Here is a 16463-nt window from a genome sequence, read left to right as displayed (position 1 = left end):
TTTTCCACCACCTCTTCTTTCTTTCTTCCTTTATCTTGTCTATGTCATTGTTTTGTTGGTTTTGGAATTTAACATTTTCTACATGTGCTACTATTTCCTATATTCCCCCTTCAAACCTTATCCTCACTCGTATTATTCTCCTTTGTCTCCCTAGACAGGTTTACTTCAACACACACACATGTATAATTTTGTGTTTCTATATAAAATCTAAGAACCACAAAGGAGAGACGATATATAATGTCTTTCGGTGTCTAATTAATTTATTTAATGTACCTTTTTCCAGTGGCACCTGTTTCCCTGTAAACCACATAACTGTTTTGGGAACTGGTCTTGAACTATTCTCTCCTGCCTCAGCCTCCCAAATGCTGATATTATAGGCATACACCACAAAGCCCAGCAAAACTTTACCTGTTAATAATAAAATAATGTTTAAGGATTTTACTTTTAATTATTTGTGTTTGTGTAAAGGTAAGTACATATGAGTATAAATGCTTATAAATGTCATTAAATTCCCTAGAGATATCAACAGCTGTAAGCCAAGTGATGTAGGTACTAGGAACTAAATTTCTACTGCTAGAGTAGAAATTTCTCTTAACTCCTGGGTTATCTCTTTAACCTCTGAAATAGTATAATTTTGATTTTGACATCTACTATCTTATCTAATCTTTGCAAATATGCATGCATTACTATTTTTCTCTCTTGTAATGTTTTGCCACCTTAGTCCTACCCAAGGATATATACTAAATTGAAAAACCCCAAAAGAACAGCAATATTAGCTTTGATATTTATTTCTTTCCCCCAATTCAAGAGATACAGAAGTATTTTTCCAGATTAATAACTCTCTAGAACACAATATAAGGTGAGATAAAAGTGAAATGGCGTGGAACAAAAAGCATCCCCCAGTCCTTTCCTCATATTGCCTTTATCTCGATGCCTTCAGAAGCTGAAGCAGAATTGGTGCCTGTACCACTGATCTCGGCAGTGTCCTCACTCAGGGCTCTCTCCAGACTGGAAGGCAGGGAATGAATCAGTCTTTCTCTAAAGTCCTGGCCCACGAAAACATAGAGCATCGGGTTGAGACAGCTATTGAAGAAGGCCAATGAGCTGGTTGGGTGAACCAACATGTCAAGAATTTTATAACCACCACTAAAAAGTGACTCTTTGAGCCAGACTGTGCCTAAAAGGGCCACCAGTTGAAAGGGAAACCAACAGATAAAGAAGGAAGCCACAACTGCAGTAAGGACGCGTAAAGGACGGCTGGAATTAACAAGGGCTCTTCTGTGGATCTTGGCAGCGATGAGTCCATAGCAGATGGCAACGATGGACATGGGCATGCTGAAGCCAATAATGAACCTGATGATTCCTCTAACTGTTAGCATAGTGATAGCTGCATTCACCCGTTCCATTTCAGTGTCACCCCAGGACGCAAAGCTGAATGTACAGTACACATGCCCTCCTGGAATTCTAACCGTAGTCAAGAAGAGGAAAATGGGCAATGTGAGGATGAGGGCAAGAATCCAGGGTCCGATGATTACCTTCCTAGCCAGGCTCACAGTGCGGTGATTCTGAGCCCAGACTGGATGTAGGACACAAATACAGCGATCCAAGGCAATGAGAGCAATCAGGAAGACGCTTCCAAATAGGTTTATGTCCACCACAATGTGAACTAATTTACACATGAACCAACCAAAAGGCCATTTTTCTTTCATGGCCATTGAGGTGATAAGGAATGGTAGAGTAGCCGTGAAAGAGAAGTCAGCCAAAGCCAGGTTCAGATAACAGATAGTGGTGACCGTGTGTGCCATCCGAAATCCAGCTACCCAGATCACAAGTCCATTGCCCAGCAACCCGAGGAAAAAAGTGATGGAGAGGACCACCATTGAGAGGATCCACAGAACTCTGGATGTGATAGAATCATAGACCACCACTTCTGATCCATTCAGAGGCATGGAGTAGTTGGCTTCCATTCTGTCTGCACCTGAAAAATTTCAACAACAGCCATTTCTCAGATGTAGTTCCATCTTACATCACCCCTATTCAGAATCCACACCACCTCTCACCACAGGAGATCGATTTTACCAGTAATACTGTAAAACTAGCACTCTACTGGATGCCTTCTGAGATGGCATAGTTCTCCACATTTTCCACATTCCTAAAACTATTGATGATTTTCAAACTGACTAAAAAAGAATAATAAACTCCCATACTCTAGCAGCAACACTGAACAGAGGGGGTAAAGAGATAGCAAAACATGGGTAATAGGAGTTTAGCACTCCGAGCAAAGCAGTGGACTCAGTAGACAATACCTTGGTGAAGGCTTTCCCTCCGTTCTTGTATTCATAAAAGAAACAATTAAGGTGAGTTACCAAAAGTATAATCAAAAAGTTTTTTAACAAAGACCTGTACACTCCAGAGAGAAAAAAAAGACACAGACTGAAAGACAGACAGACACAAAGAAGAGACAGACACAGAGAAAGATAGAAACAGACAGACAGATAGACAGATAAGAGATTTTAGAGTTGGCTGAACCAAAGAATGAGTAGCAGCCCACTGGGCTCTGCATTGTGGATTTCAAAGACAATTTTTTTTCAAAGATTTATGAAACAGGAGGTATACAGATGGAAATAAGATGACCCTTTATTCAAATTTGTGGTGGTCCAGATGCTACTTTTGAGTACTGATTACTATGAAACACTTACAATTTTACAAAAAAATGGGAGGTGAAAACACAGTCCAGTGAATATCATAACAAAACTGAGGTCACATTTATACCCTTTGCTAATGTGTAAGTAAGGTAGCTGGTGATGCTTCTCATTGTCTTGGATTCTTATATAGTAGAAAGACCTTAACTGCAGTGTAAGGGATGCTTAAACATAAAAGGGCATTCCAGACACAGCTACCATTACAGAAGCAGTTTTCTTCACATCTAGCTTCTTACTTACATGGTCTTGAGTTCAAAATATGATTACACCAGGACTTGACTAATGGTGCCAAGATCTCCTCCACCTTCCAAACTCACTGCCTTCTTTCAACCTCAGATTTAGACAGTTTTCAAGTTTCTGCTTCTCTTCATTGTGAGGATCCTTGACCTAGTGTTTGCCTATTATTTCTGTTCACCTAAGGCATTGGCTTTAGCCCATTGTTGAAGTGGAGATTGAATGACTGCTACCACTGCTTGGTAATGTATTCTACCTTGTGATTCTACAAAGGGAGGAAGTTAGTGAGGAGTGGATAACATCTCTACCTTCAAACTAGTGCCCTTCATTGCTCTTTCTTGTTTTGAAGTTTCTCACTCATTGTTATATTAAGAGTGTGCATGCGTACTGGCTTTGTGGGAGCCTAGGCAGTTTGGATGCTCAACTTACTAGACCTGGATGGAGGTAGGGGTTCCTTGGACTTCCCACAGGGCAGGGAACCCTGATTGCTCTTCGGGCTGAGGAAGGGGGGGGGACTTAATTGGGGGAGGGGGAGGGAAATGGGAGGTGGTGGCGGGGAAGAGACAGAAATCTTTAATAAATAAATAAATTTAAAAAAAAGAAAAAAGAAGAAAAAAGAGTGTGCATGACTGCACAGCTTCATGTTGTGTGGGATAGAGGGTGAGTCCTAATGAGATTTGGTGGAGTTTGTGGGTCTCTCCTTAAAAACCATGTATTGTGTAATTATTATGGAATTTAGATTTATCTATATAATCTATATAAGAATTCTAAAAGGTTCATTATTTCTTATCTTTGTAAGATTAGAATGATGTTAAGAGAAAATATGATACCTGAAATCTATACAAACAATGAAAGGACAGATTTTAGCCTAGCTGTGTCTGACCCTGAGTCCTTCCTCTGTCATTTCAAATGTGACAGATATTGCTAAATGTGCTCTCCTCCAGCATCTAATCACTTGCTGTTCTCTGCTAAGCAAACCACAGTTTTCTTCATGGAAGTTATCCCTCTGTCTATTTTCAAATCTAAATCCTGATCAGTCTAGAGACTATCTCGAATCTTCACTGCTTCACAGGACACAATTCTCGATGATAACACAATGGTAGTAAGTCCTCAGAGGGCCTCTGTGATTGCATGTCTAGCCTCCTAAAAACAAGATTTCCTTTTACTGTGTTTCCTGATTTAGGGTCAGATCATGTCTATAGCCATCAACCAAGAAGTCTCAGACCCACAGCCAGGTTCAGGAAACTTGGAATATTTTCTTATGCTATGGCATGTGGGCCACAAAATCTGCCTACAAGTTATCTGTTGAAACTTATTTATTGGCCTGTGGATGTTGTATCAATAATGGAGAGCTGGTCTAGATCCTCTTGTGAGGGGATGGGAGCATAGCTTAATGGTAAAGCCTTTACTCGCCTAAAATTTCCCCAGTGAGGAGCTCAGGACGCAGTTCACTGGTAGGGGGAAATTTGTAGTGTACAAGAAACCTTAGATTCAATCCCCAGCAGTATAATTAAATAAAAATGTAGGAAGAAACATCTCACTTATTTCTAAATCCTGCCTTAATATGTAGTTGCACAAAACCTAGGGTAATTTTGTACAACCATAAAATTGTAGACTTATCCATCTATCTTTAAAAAGAAACAATAATATTGAGCTCTTCTTTGGTTGATTGGTTGGTTACTTGGATACATGGTTGGTTAAGATAGGGTCTGGCTATGTAGCCAAGCTAACTGACCTCATATTCCTAACCCTTCGGCTTCAACTTCCAGCATGCTAAAATTGCAGATGTGTGCTGCAACAGTTTTATGCAGACATTTCCTTCCAACTCAAACATTTCCATCAGGAGGCAGAAGGCAGCTTCCTGGGTTTCAGAAAGTAAAGAAATTTCACACTTCTTGGAGAGTTGAAACTTAAAGAATTGCTTCTCTCCGTGGTCATGAGAACAGGAAACATCTATTGGGATAGACTTTGACCAGCATTGATACCTGACCTGTCAAGTTGTCTGTAAGTCATGCAGAATGTTGCAGGAATACAACTTCATGAGTCTTCCTTCACCCTTGTTTGAGCTGGGCTTTTTGGTCACAGAACACTACATCTGAGTCATCCCTTCTCCTGTAACTCCTTACCCATACTCTTGTTAGTAAACCCAATAAAAATTGTTGATTCACCAAATTGCACTTTGAGGTAACCATTACTTTGGTCTGCCATGGGTCCACCATAATGGTAGGCATGTGTCTTGTTTCCTTGGGAAAACTTCCACAACACAGAGCCAGAAGTTTCTCACCTCTAATTCTCATAATAATATCGAGAGACAGCAACATCCCTCTTTCATCAGGTCAAAGTCATATCAAAAGATTTTGGTATGTTTTTTTTTTCCTGTCTTTGTTTGTGTTAACAGCAATAAGCATTAGAACCACAATTAATTCCAGAGCTCCCAAATTTGCCTTAGTGGTGAGCTTAATTTGACAGGACCTGCCACAAGAGCTGACAAGCCTCACATGTGATATGATAGTGATTTCCCCTCCTTGGTTTCGTATTACACTTCCTTATTTTCATTTCTTCGCTTGTCACTCTCCCTAAAGTCCTATGCAGGACATTGTGTAACGGGATTCAGGATTTCTCAACCCTGGTACTGTGGACAATCATCTGCCACTACTTAATTGTGGTTGGGTGTGGTGGAATCCTGTACATCAAAGGATGTGTAGCAGCTCTTTGACCTCGTCTACTGGATTTCAGTAGCAAACCTCACCCAGCTATAATAATCAAAAGTATCTATAGATGTCAAACATCCTCTGGCAGACAAAACCACCCACAATGGAAAACACTGGTACAATATAAATTTTCCTGGACTCTACAATCAGATAACTATATTTTATTTATTTCTTTTATATTTTCTATGTGCAATCCACATAGGTGCACCTATGTACATCCATATGCCTGTTTCTGGAAATATCTGTTGTCTCCATCAATTGATCCTCCACCTTATTTTCTGAGATATGGTCTTGCACTGAACCCGGGGTTTACTGATTGGGTGGCTTGTTAGCTGGTGAACTCCAAATCTCCTGCTATCTCTGCCTCCCTAGAACTTGGGTTACAGATGGGTGATGTTGTGCCTGGCTTTTGTGTTGTTTTTGTTTATGTAAGTACTTGGGATCCAAGTTCGGATCCTCATGTTGTTGTGAGCATTTTACCCACTAAGCAATCTCCTTAGTCCTAATGAGTCTGTTTGCTAATCATATCTCTGTTGCTGTTAATGTCATTTCTTTGAGCCTTAGTTTCTTCATCTGCTGATCAGGAATGGCTTTATAGTGGAGAATAATTTTTCCAAGTGAGGATAGAATGAGAATAAAGACAGAAATTTTCCATGTTGGACCAAGTGAGTCTTTTAAATGTTAATTTAACCCTGTCTTCACCATACTATATACTTCTCTATACTGTGTTTTAGGAGTCATTTGTTGACTATGCATTATAGAAGTTCCCATTCAGAGACAAACATGTTTCTGTTGCTAGGATGTGACTCAGCTGGGAAAATACCTGACTAGCAGGTTCTTGTTTCTGGGATTGATCTCCAGCACTGCACAAAACTGAGTATGGTGGTATACATCTTTAATACCAACAACCTAGAGGTGTAGGCATGAGGATCAGGAATTTAGTGTCATCCTTGACTGTATTTTGAGTTCAAGAGATAGCTACACAGAGAAGAGCATGGCTGTGACAATACTAACTAGTTCTTTGGACACTGTCTACATTGGAACAAGTTCATTAAGACTTTACAACTTACTGTGTGGTGGTGGTGTATGCCTTTAATCCCAGAACTCGGTAGGCAGAGGCAAGTGGATGTCAAATTCAAGGACTGCCTGGTCTACAGAGCAAGTTCCAGGACAAGCTCCAAAGCTACACAGAGAAACCCTGTCTCAATAAACAAACAAACAAACAAAAAAAGACTTTAGAACTCATCTTAGCTCTTGCAGATTACAGAAGGAAATGATGTAAAGCATGTGTACTCTGAGACACTGTGTGTACTGAATATGATTTATAATGAGAATAACTATTGAACAGTTAGATGAGTTAAGATTTAGACCAGTAACATTCATTATTTAACCTTCTAGTTAGAAAGAGATAGGGCCATCTTTTGAGCCCAGCCCTGCTTTTAACCACATTCTACACTATGTTCTCACTGTACCAGTTCCCTGCCGCTTTGTAAGTTTCCTACAAGCCACTTACAATATATGATGCACTCCATAATCTTCAAATCATTGATATAAGAAATGTTACACAACAAGGAAGGACCAATGGAAAGACGGAGGTGCAAAAGATCATCTCCTTATAACAGCCTTATCTTAGGATACACATCACCATTCTTTAACAGATGAAACCATGGCTCTGAACAAGAAGGGACTTTGAAGAAACAGCACTTTTTGCCAATTCTTTCTATTATTTATCATGCTCATTTCCTGTCTATGAAGTGAATACTCAGGACAGGGGAGATGGCTCACTAAAAAGTATTTGCCATATAATAAGAACCTCAGTTTCGATCTCCAGCATCCACATAAAAAGCAGATATGGTGGCATATCTATGACTCCATCAGTGGGAAAGGGTGGAGAGAGGAGGATCTGTGGAGCTTCCTGGCCAGACTACCTAGTCCATTATTAAGTTACAGCCTCAAGGAGAGTCTTTACCTCAAAAAAGTAAGAAAGATAAAGAGTAACTGAGTCTGCTGTCTAATGTTGATCACTGACCTCCCCACATGTACACTAATGCACATACATGAACACAGATAGAAACCCATACAAACTAAACTGATTATTCTGTCCCTTTGATTTCTCCTCAAGCTAAATCATCTCCTCTGCCATTTCAAAGCCACATTCTCTTTTTTTAAATGATACCAATTAACCAAGGAGTTCTCACTGTACCATCAGCTATCTTTCCAAGCTACTACATATACAAGTTCCTGAGGGGAAAGAGTTGTCATTCACTTCAAATGGCCTCTTCACACACACACACACACACACACACACACACACACACACACACATTGGCTCGGGATCTGTCTTGCACCCATAAATTGCACTCTTAGACTCCTGAGTTTTTTTCTTCTCTTTTCTTCCTAACCAAGACAAGACACAAGGATATACTTTCCAGCAGATCATTCTCATTGACACATGAATGTTGTCATGTCACTTCCCTTCAAGAATAAATCATTCCTAGGCAATCCTTATCTTTCACACCACTAATCCCAACTGTTTGGGGAGGCTGAGATAAGAATTGTCTATTTGGGCTGGAGAGTTAGTTCAGGAGATGGAGAGAGGTTAAGAGCACTATCTATTCTTTCAGAAGTTCTGAGTTCAATTCCCAGCAACAACAAGGTAGCTCTCAACCATCTATAATGAGATCTAGTGCCCTCTTCTGGCATGCAGGCATACATACAGACAGAACACGATATACATAATAAATAAATAAATCTTTTTGTAAAAATTGCCTATTCAAGGCCTGCCTCAGCTATAGGACAAGTTCCAGTTCAGCAATTTACTGGAATTATGGCCCACAATAAAAAGTAAAAAGAAGGGGGCTGGGGTGGTCACTCAACAATTAAAAGCATTGCCTGCTCCTTCAGTGGATCTGAGTTCAGTTCCCAAAATTATCATGTATACTTAAACCATCTATAACTTCAATTCCAGGAGATTCAGTGGTCTCTTCTGGCCTTCTGGTGTACCAAGAAAGTGAATGACACATGGACACACATTCATGGAAAATACCCATATACACTTTTAAAAACTTTGGAAAAGGAAACACAATGCTAAGGTTGTAGCTAGAATCTGCCTAGAACTGCCCCAGTAGTGATGGACTTGGCAGTGTCACTTAGTGGTGGAGCACTTGTGTAGTATCCCCAGTAAGGTTCAGGATTCATCAGTACAGCATTTGGTTAGCATATGAGAGGCATTTCATTCAGTTAAGAGTGGAGGAGAGAAGGAGAAAGGAGAAAGAAAAAAAAAGATAAGCTCTGTTTCATTGAAGAGATTTCTTCCCCTGAAAAGGATTTATAGCTCAACTTTAAAACCTATAAATATTTTTTATATGTCCTTACCTCCCCACTTGTAATTAACTCACTGCATATTGATCCGTGTCCCTGTCACTGCACCAAACTGGCCTCATCAAGGATGTGGACTCCAGTTTGCCAAATCCAATGAATCATTTTCAGTTCTTATGCTAATATCTCCCAAAGCACAGTATCACTTAGATACCTTTTTCCTTCCTAAGTAATATTTTTCTTGTGCTTTAAGATAACAAATGATGCACAGAGCATATTCTTAGTTGCCTTTATATCTCAGTGGCTGAATATATAACCGCCCAAAAAAATCAGACTGCCTCAACTTGACGTTTTAAAAATGAGTTCAGCTCAGGTCTGCATGCTTATAAGGCACATACGTACATACAAAGCCTTCTCCCTATAACTACAATCGTATTCTATCCTCAGCATATTCTAAACCATGAACTCTGAAGTCACCTATTGAAAGTAAATGTTATACTGAACATCTCTGCACAGGATTTTAGAAAGTGTCCATTATATAATAGACATTCAAAAAGTAAGTTTTTCAGTTGTTGGAGTATGACTTACCACCAGCTGAAGTCCTCTTGCTATGGCTAACTCCTGGGTTCCTATGGTGTAACTGAAGCAACTGTCAGGAGCATTACTACAAGAAATTGAAGGTCATAACACAATTACAGCTGATTCTGAAAACCGTGGCTTTCTTATGCAATTTGTCTTCTCTTTCATTTCTTTAAGGGAGTTTTTCACTTCCTGTTTTGAGGTCTCCATCATTTTCATAAGGTTACATTTAAAGTTGATTCCTTCTACCTCTTCTGGGTTAGGATGTTCAAGTCTTCCTGTTGCATGTTTGCTGGATTCTGGTGTTCCCAATGTTGCTTTTCAGGATGTTGAAGGAATTCTTGCAGTAGTGCCTGCCCATCTCTTCCTTCAGATGAGGCCAGCAAAGTCTTGGTGTCTTGGTCCAATCTTTGCTGTGGCTGACTATATACTTTGGAGTTTTCTTGGTCTGCCCTCTCTTAGGTCCCTTCAGCACTGGAGCAGGTTCTCAGATCCCCTCCACCCTGAAGCAGGCTGTGTTGGAGGATCCAAGGACCTAGCAGATAAAAAGGCAGGCATGGGGGCAGGATGGAATGGGGTAAAGAAGGCCAGCAGCAGGGAACTCACCCCACTAAATGGCCAGAAATGCTTAGGGAATTGGAGGGGGCCTGGATTCAGTCCACTTACTCACCTCTCCGGATTCCCTCAGCATGGTAGGTTTCTAAGGACCTCGCAGACAAAAAGGCAGGCTTGCGGAGCAGGGTTGGATGGTAGAAAGAAGGCCCAGAAGCAGAAACTCTCCCTGCAGGCTGTGTAGGGGGATCCAAGGACCTCGCAGATGAAAAGGTGGGCTTGGGGGCAAGGTGGAATCAGCTATATAGTTTTGATAAATAGAATATATACTGGGACATACTTCATAACTAGATCAGTTGTCCAACAAGGACTACAGACACCTAAAAGCCTGACTTGCTAACTATACACTATCAGTTCATTTTCATCTCAGAACAAGCTCAACTCAACTAAAGGAAAACTTTACAGCTTACACAAGGTCAGAGTCACAGGTGACCCAACCATGGTTACTTAGCAAAAGCATTCCAGTTCTTCACTTGCCAGCCTACTAACAATGCATCTGCCTCTCAAAGTTGTCATTGGGCGCTGTGCCCCTACCCTGTCTGATCAAAGTTTTACTCCTATGGACTTAGACATTTGTGTTGCCATGTTAAGTGGCTCAGCTCCTTATCGCTTCAAGGCTCTTGTAGGAGAGGAGGTTTTTAGGATTAGAGAAAAGGCTAAAAGAAGAAGCATGGAGAAATTAGAGGTAGGACAGGATCATTAGAGTAGAAACAGAACAATAAAGAGCATGTGAAATAAAGGGCATGCCCCTCAGATTGTGTGTGAAGTTACTATAGAAATCATCTACCCCCTCCTTCACGCCTGAGAAGCACTTCACCTTTGAGGCCCTAGGAGCTGGAGCTGGTGTCTTAGCCCTTACATTTGGTTCTCGTAAGAGACTTAAGAAAACACAAAGAGGAACAAGAAAGCTGGAACCAGTCTGGTGGCAGAAATCCAAGGTTTCTTAAGATTTTCAGAAACTATGCAAATGTGATGACATATGAGTCACTTTATTTCATCCTATTGTATGTGTGCGGAGGTTTTGCCTGTATGTATGTTTGTGCACCCAACTCACACATTCCTGGAGTCCTCAGAGGCCAGAGAGAGCATAGGATTCCTTGGAACAGGAGTTAAAGGCAGTTGCTGGGAAATGAATCCGAGTCTCTGGAAGAGATGCCAGTGCTCTAACTGCTAAGCCCTCTCTCTAGCCAAAGTGAAGTTATTGGAAATACAGAAGTGTAAATATCCTCCCACCAATGATCTGTGAAACACATGAGAGGTTAATCCTGTCAATCTCAGAGTTCTGGTTCTTTACATCCCCTGAACTGAAATTACAGACACTTGTGAACAGCCTGATGTGAGCTTTGGTCCTCACCAAAGTCAGGTCCTCTACAGGGGCTGTACTTGTTCTTAACTACTGAAACATCCCTCCAGACCCCTCATTCTTTAAGAAAAGGGGGGAGGGTCAACAGATGGCTCTGAGACTCAGAACACTGAATGTTCTTAAAGAGGACCCAAGTTGGATTGCTGTCGTCCCCATCTGACTCACACCATCTGTCACTCCAGTTCCATGGGATTCAAGGTCTTCTGGTTTCTGCAGGGACCAGACACAAACACGATGCACGGTCATACAAGCAGGCAAAAAAAAACTCATATATTTAAACATAAATAAATAAATCTGCTTTTAAAGCAAAAAGGAGAGTAGCTGAATAGATGTCTCAGTGGCTAAGAGCACTCTGTTCTTCCAGGGGACCCAGTTTCATTTGTGCCCACATCAAACAACTCACAACTGCATATATCTCCAGATCTAGGGAGACCAGATATCTCCTCTTGTCTCTTTGGGTGCAGGCATTACATATATGAAGACTGAGATGACGCAGTTTTGCCCCACTGCCTATTAAAACATCATGTGTATGGGTTTCTTTCCACACCCAAAAATTACTCAGTTTTCTGTGGACACTAACTGGGGGGACCCACCAATTCAGTTTTTTTCCTGACTCAAAAGTATCAAGAAAGGGCATAGACACTACCTTTGCTGTAATTATAAATCTGCTGGCCTGTCTTGTCACCTGGGTACCCTGTCCCATTAAGAGACAAACTCTGCCCACCCCCAATTGCCCCTCTTCCCTCCAGCTAAGGCAAGCTAATCTCAGGCCTCCTCTCCATCTCTCTCTCTCTCTCTCTATCTCTCTCTCTCTCTCTCTCTCTCTCCATTCTTCTTCTGAAGAGCAGCTTCTGCATCTCCCTTCCCCCTTCTTTCCTCTCCCTCCCTTTCTCCCTTTCTGTCATTCTTCCATAACCCCCTTACCCTTATACCCTTCCCAATATCCACTAAATAAACTCTATACAAGCTCTCTCCACATGGCTGTCTGTATCCCACCTACTGCACCCCTCCCTGCAAGAGCAGAGGTACCTCCCAGGGTCACGCCTCCACAAATCACCACAACCATAGTGAGGAAAATGTCAAAAACAGTGTCTTGGTCATGTTCTTTCTATATGTACCACTACATCTCTGCCTCTGTCTCTATCTCTCTCCATGTCCCCACCCGCCTCTCTTATGCCTATATTTTGAAAACAGGTTCTCATATATCACAAGATATCTTTAAACACACCAAGTATACATCTAAACTCCATATCCTCCTTTCTCCACCTCCCGAGTACTGGAATTACAGGCATGCACTATCACACCCAGTTTATACGGGACTTCTGGCAGGCTAGGTAATCACCCTGCTAACTGGTCTACACCTCCATTCTGTGGCCATCTTCCTTAATACACTGTAGGAACTGAGTAGATTTGAGGTCACCTTAAAGGTAGGAATCCCTGGGGGCTGGAGAGATGGCTCAGAGGTTAAGAGCACTGGCTGCTCTTCCAGAGGTCCTGAGTTCAATTCCCAGCAACCACATGGTGGCTCACAACCATCTGTAATGAGATTTAACAATGTTAATGTTAACATTGTTAACATTTTCATTAACATTAACATTAACAATGTAATGAGATTTAACAATTAACATTCAGATAATACTGAAATTAACATTCCTGCTAAATCTAGAGCCTATATTTCTGAGAATAATATTAAAAGATATTACAAACGGAGAAAACCGGCCATTCGAGCTGTACAAGAACAAGCAATTGATGTCCCTTCAGAGATACCAACAGCCTTGCCTCTAAAATGGTTGACTGAGAAACCAATATGGACAAAGCAATGGCCTTTAGCTGAGGAAAAGTTACAGGCTTTAGAACAGCTGGTACAAGAACAATTAGATGCTGGACATATAGAAGAATCTAACAGCCCTTGGAATTCTCCTGTATTTGTGGTTAAGAAAAAATCAGGTAAATGGAGAATGGTGACAGATCTCAGGGCCATCAACAAGGTTATTCAACCTATGGGCCCTCTGCAATCTGGAATTCCTTTGCCCTCTTTATTACCAAAAGGATGGCCTCTCATAGTTATTGATTTAAAGGATTGTTTTTTCACTATACCTTTGCAAAAAGAAGATAGAGAAAAATTTGCCTTTACAGTGCCTACTTATAACAATTCTCAACCTTCGAGGAGGTTCCACTGGACCGTTCTCCCCCAGGGTATGTTAAATAGCCCCTCCCTGTGCCAATATTTTGTGAACCAACCATTGCAAATAATACGCAAGAAATTTCCCAGATCTATAGTATACCATTACATGGACGACATCTTGTTATCCGATTCAAACATGGATACCTTGAACAGACTGTTTGAAGAAATAAAGATACTTTTACCTAAATGGGGATTGCAAATCGCTCCTGAAAAGATTCAGAAGGGAGATTCTGTTAATTATTTAGGTTATAAAATAGGTTTGCAAAAAATTAAGACACAAAAAGCACAAATTAGGAGAGATCGCCTACGGACTCTTAATGACTTTCAAAGACTGTTAGGAGACATTTCCAGTCTACGACCAGCTATTGGAATAACACCTGATCTAATAATTCATTTGAACAAAACCTTGGATGGTGATAAGGATTTAAACAGTCCCAGAGAATTAACAGCTGAAGCAGAAAAGGAACTGACAATGATTGAGGAAAAATTACAACAGGCACATGTGGACAGGGTGAATCCAGAGCTCGATTGTATTCTCGTCATACTACCATCAAAAATTTCTCCTACAGGAATTTTAATGCAGAGAGATGATATTATTTTGGAATGGATCTTTTTACCACATAAACCAAGTAAGAAACTGAAAACTTATGTGGAAAAAGTCTCTGAGTTAATTATAAAAGGCAAGCTGAGACTTCGTCAACTAACAGGCATAGACCCAGCAGAAATTATAGTGCCTTTCACTGCTGATGAACTAAAGAAATTATGGGAAGATAATGAACCATGGCAAAGAGCTTGTGCTAATTTTTTGGGAGACATTAATAACAACTATCCAAAAAGCAAGCGGCTTAACTTCATAAAGAGAACTTCTTGGATTCTTCCTCGAATCGTCCGTGATGCTCCAATAACTGGAGCCCGTACATTCTATACTGATGCCAATAAATCAGGGAAGGCAGGTTACAAATCAGAAGACTTGGATAAGGTGGAACAAAGTCCGTATACTTCTGTCCAGAAGGCGGAATTATATGCCATTCTTATGGTGCTAAGGGATTTTAAAGAACCTATTAATATAGTTACAGATTCACAATACGCAGAAAGAGTTATTTTACATATTGAAACTGCTGAATTTATACCTGATGATACTGAACTAACCTCATTGTTCCTCCAGGTTCAAGATTTGATCAGGAACAGGCTTTGCCCTATGTACATAACACACATCCGATCCCATACGGGTCTGCCAGGTCCTCTAGCACAAGGTAATGCAGAAATTGATCAATTATTGATTGGTAGTGTGCTACAAGCCTCTGAATTTCATAAAAAACATCATGTTAATAGCAAAGGTTTGAAGAAAGAGTTTTCAATTACATGGCAACAAGCTAAGGAGATTGTAAAGAAATGCCCTACTTGCTCTTTCTATAACCAAACGCCACTGCCTGCAGGGGCTAATCCAAAGGGCACCCAAAGGAATGAAATCTGGCAGATGGATGTGTTCCACTTTGCAGAATTTGGCAAATTAAAATATGTACACCACACCATAGACACGTATTCAGGTTTTCAATGGGCTACTGCCCTGAGCTCAGAAAAGGCTGATTCAGTAATCACACATTTATTGGAAGTTATGGCCATCATGGGTATACCTGCGCAAATAAAGACAGATAATGGTCCAGCATATGTAGCTAAGAAAATGAAACGCTTTTTTGATTATTATAATATAAAACACATTACAGGTATACCAAATAATCCTACAGGTCAGGCAGTTATAGAAAGATCAAATCGTACTATAAAGGATATGCTGAACAAACAGAAAGGGACTGAAAATACCCCCAGAAATAGATTACATAATGCTTTATTAACCTTGAATTTTCTTAACGCTAATGAGAAAGGAACGACAGCAGCAGAAAGACATTGGATAATGGAAAAGTCTGCTGAACTAAATCAACCGATTTATTTCAAAGATGTGCTGACCTCTCAGTGGAAGCCAGGAGATGTGCTACGTTGGGGAAGGGGTTTTGCTCTTGTTTCCACAGGAGAAGAAAAATTGTGGATACCATCAAAATTAATAAAGTTTCGATTTGAAGAGGAGAAACCTCTTGGAAAGGAGAAATGACAACTCATCCACAACGATGATATTCATACAGGTGGTAAGAAAAACATGTAGAATGGGGGCAGGGTTCTGTTCTTATCTCCACAGGAAAACACTCATCTTTGAGAAATTCAAGGGACCCTGGATGTTTGGATACTGACAGATGGAAAAATACCTACCCAATAGGAAATATCAAGACAACTGAATGGGTTGTGTAAGTAATATTAAACCATATTTCTAAATTTATAAAGCTGGTTTTGAAGTTGGACTCTGGCTCAGTCCCTCTCCAATTCCAAGCCTGTTAGTAAGAGAAAAACCCAGAGTTTCTGGAGTTTCTGTCTCATGTCAAGAGCCATGATATGGGACAGAAAGAAATATGAGTTTAGAAAACATCTTTGCTTTTCTTCATATCTATCATACTTTTCATTGAATATATCTATCATGTCTTTCATTGAATATATGTATATATATATATATATGTCTATATGATTAATGTTTAAGTTTTTCATAATGAACAATGAGTTTTTCCTGAAGTGACATTTGAAGTTTCCAGGAAGAAGATGGGGCCCCATAACAACAACTCCACCTGGTTGATATGACGTCATGATACTGATAGCGCTACTACAAGACCTGCTTTGGGTACCAGCTGCACAAGACAGTTCCAACTTGGTTAGCTGAA

General features: G+C 40.4%; 1 protein-coding gene across 2 annotated transcripts in view; it reads right to left on the bottom strand.

Annotated features, from left to right (window-relative positions):
- Positions 1-749: 749 nt before the first annotated feature.
- Fpr2 (formyl peptide receptor 2) overlaps positions 750-16463 on the bottom strand; it is a 59435-nt gene continuing 43721 nt past the window's right edge. The window contains exons 1-3 of one of the 2 annotated variants that reach the window (XM_041653486.1): positions 10215-10351; positions 9554-10079; positions 750-1978 (exon numbers count right to left, since the gene is read on the bottom strand). In XM_041653486.1, the coding sequence (XP_041509420.1) occupies positions 912-1967 (1056 nt within the window). In that variant the 5' untranslated portion in view covers positions 1968-1978; positions 9554-10079; positions 10215-10351 and the 3' untranslated portion in view covers positions 750-911. Of the gene's footprint in view, positions 1979-9553; positions 10080-10214; positions 10352-16463 lie in introns of those variants that run through there. The other variant, XM_041653485.1, reaches the window with a different exon arrangement.

Source organism: Microtus oregoni, unplaced genomic scaffold (assembly GCF_018167655.1).
Source record: "Microtus oregoni isolate MIOR12 unplaced genomic scaffold, Mior012 000006F_ref0000085, whole genome shotgun sequence".
Lineage (NCBI taxonomy): Eukaryota > Metazoa > Chordata > Mammalia > Rodentia > Cricetidae > Microtus > Microtus oregoni.
The sequence above is the reverse complement of the archived record's forward strand: the minus strand, read 5'-3'. Positions and strand labels throughout refer to the sequence as shown.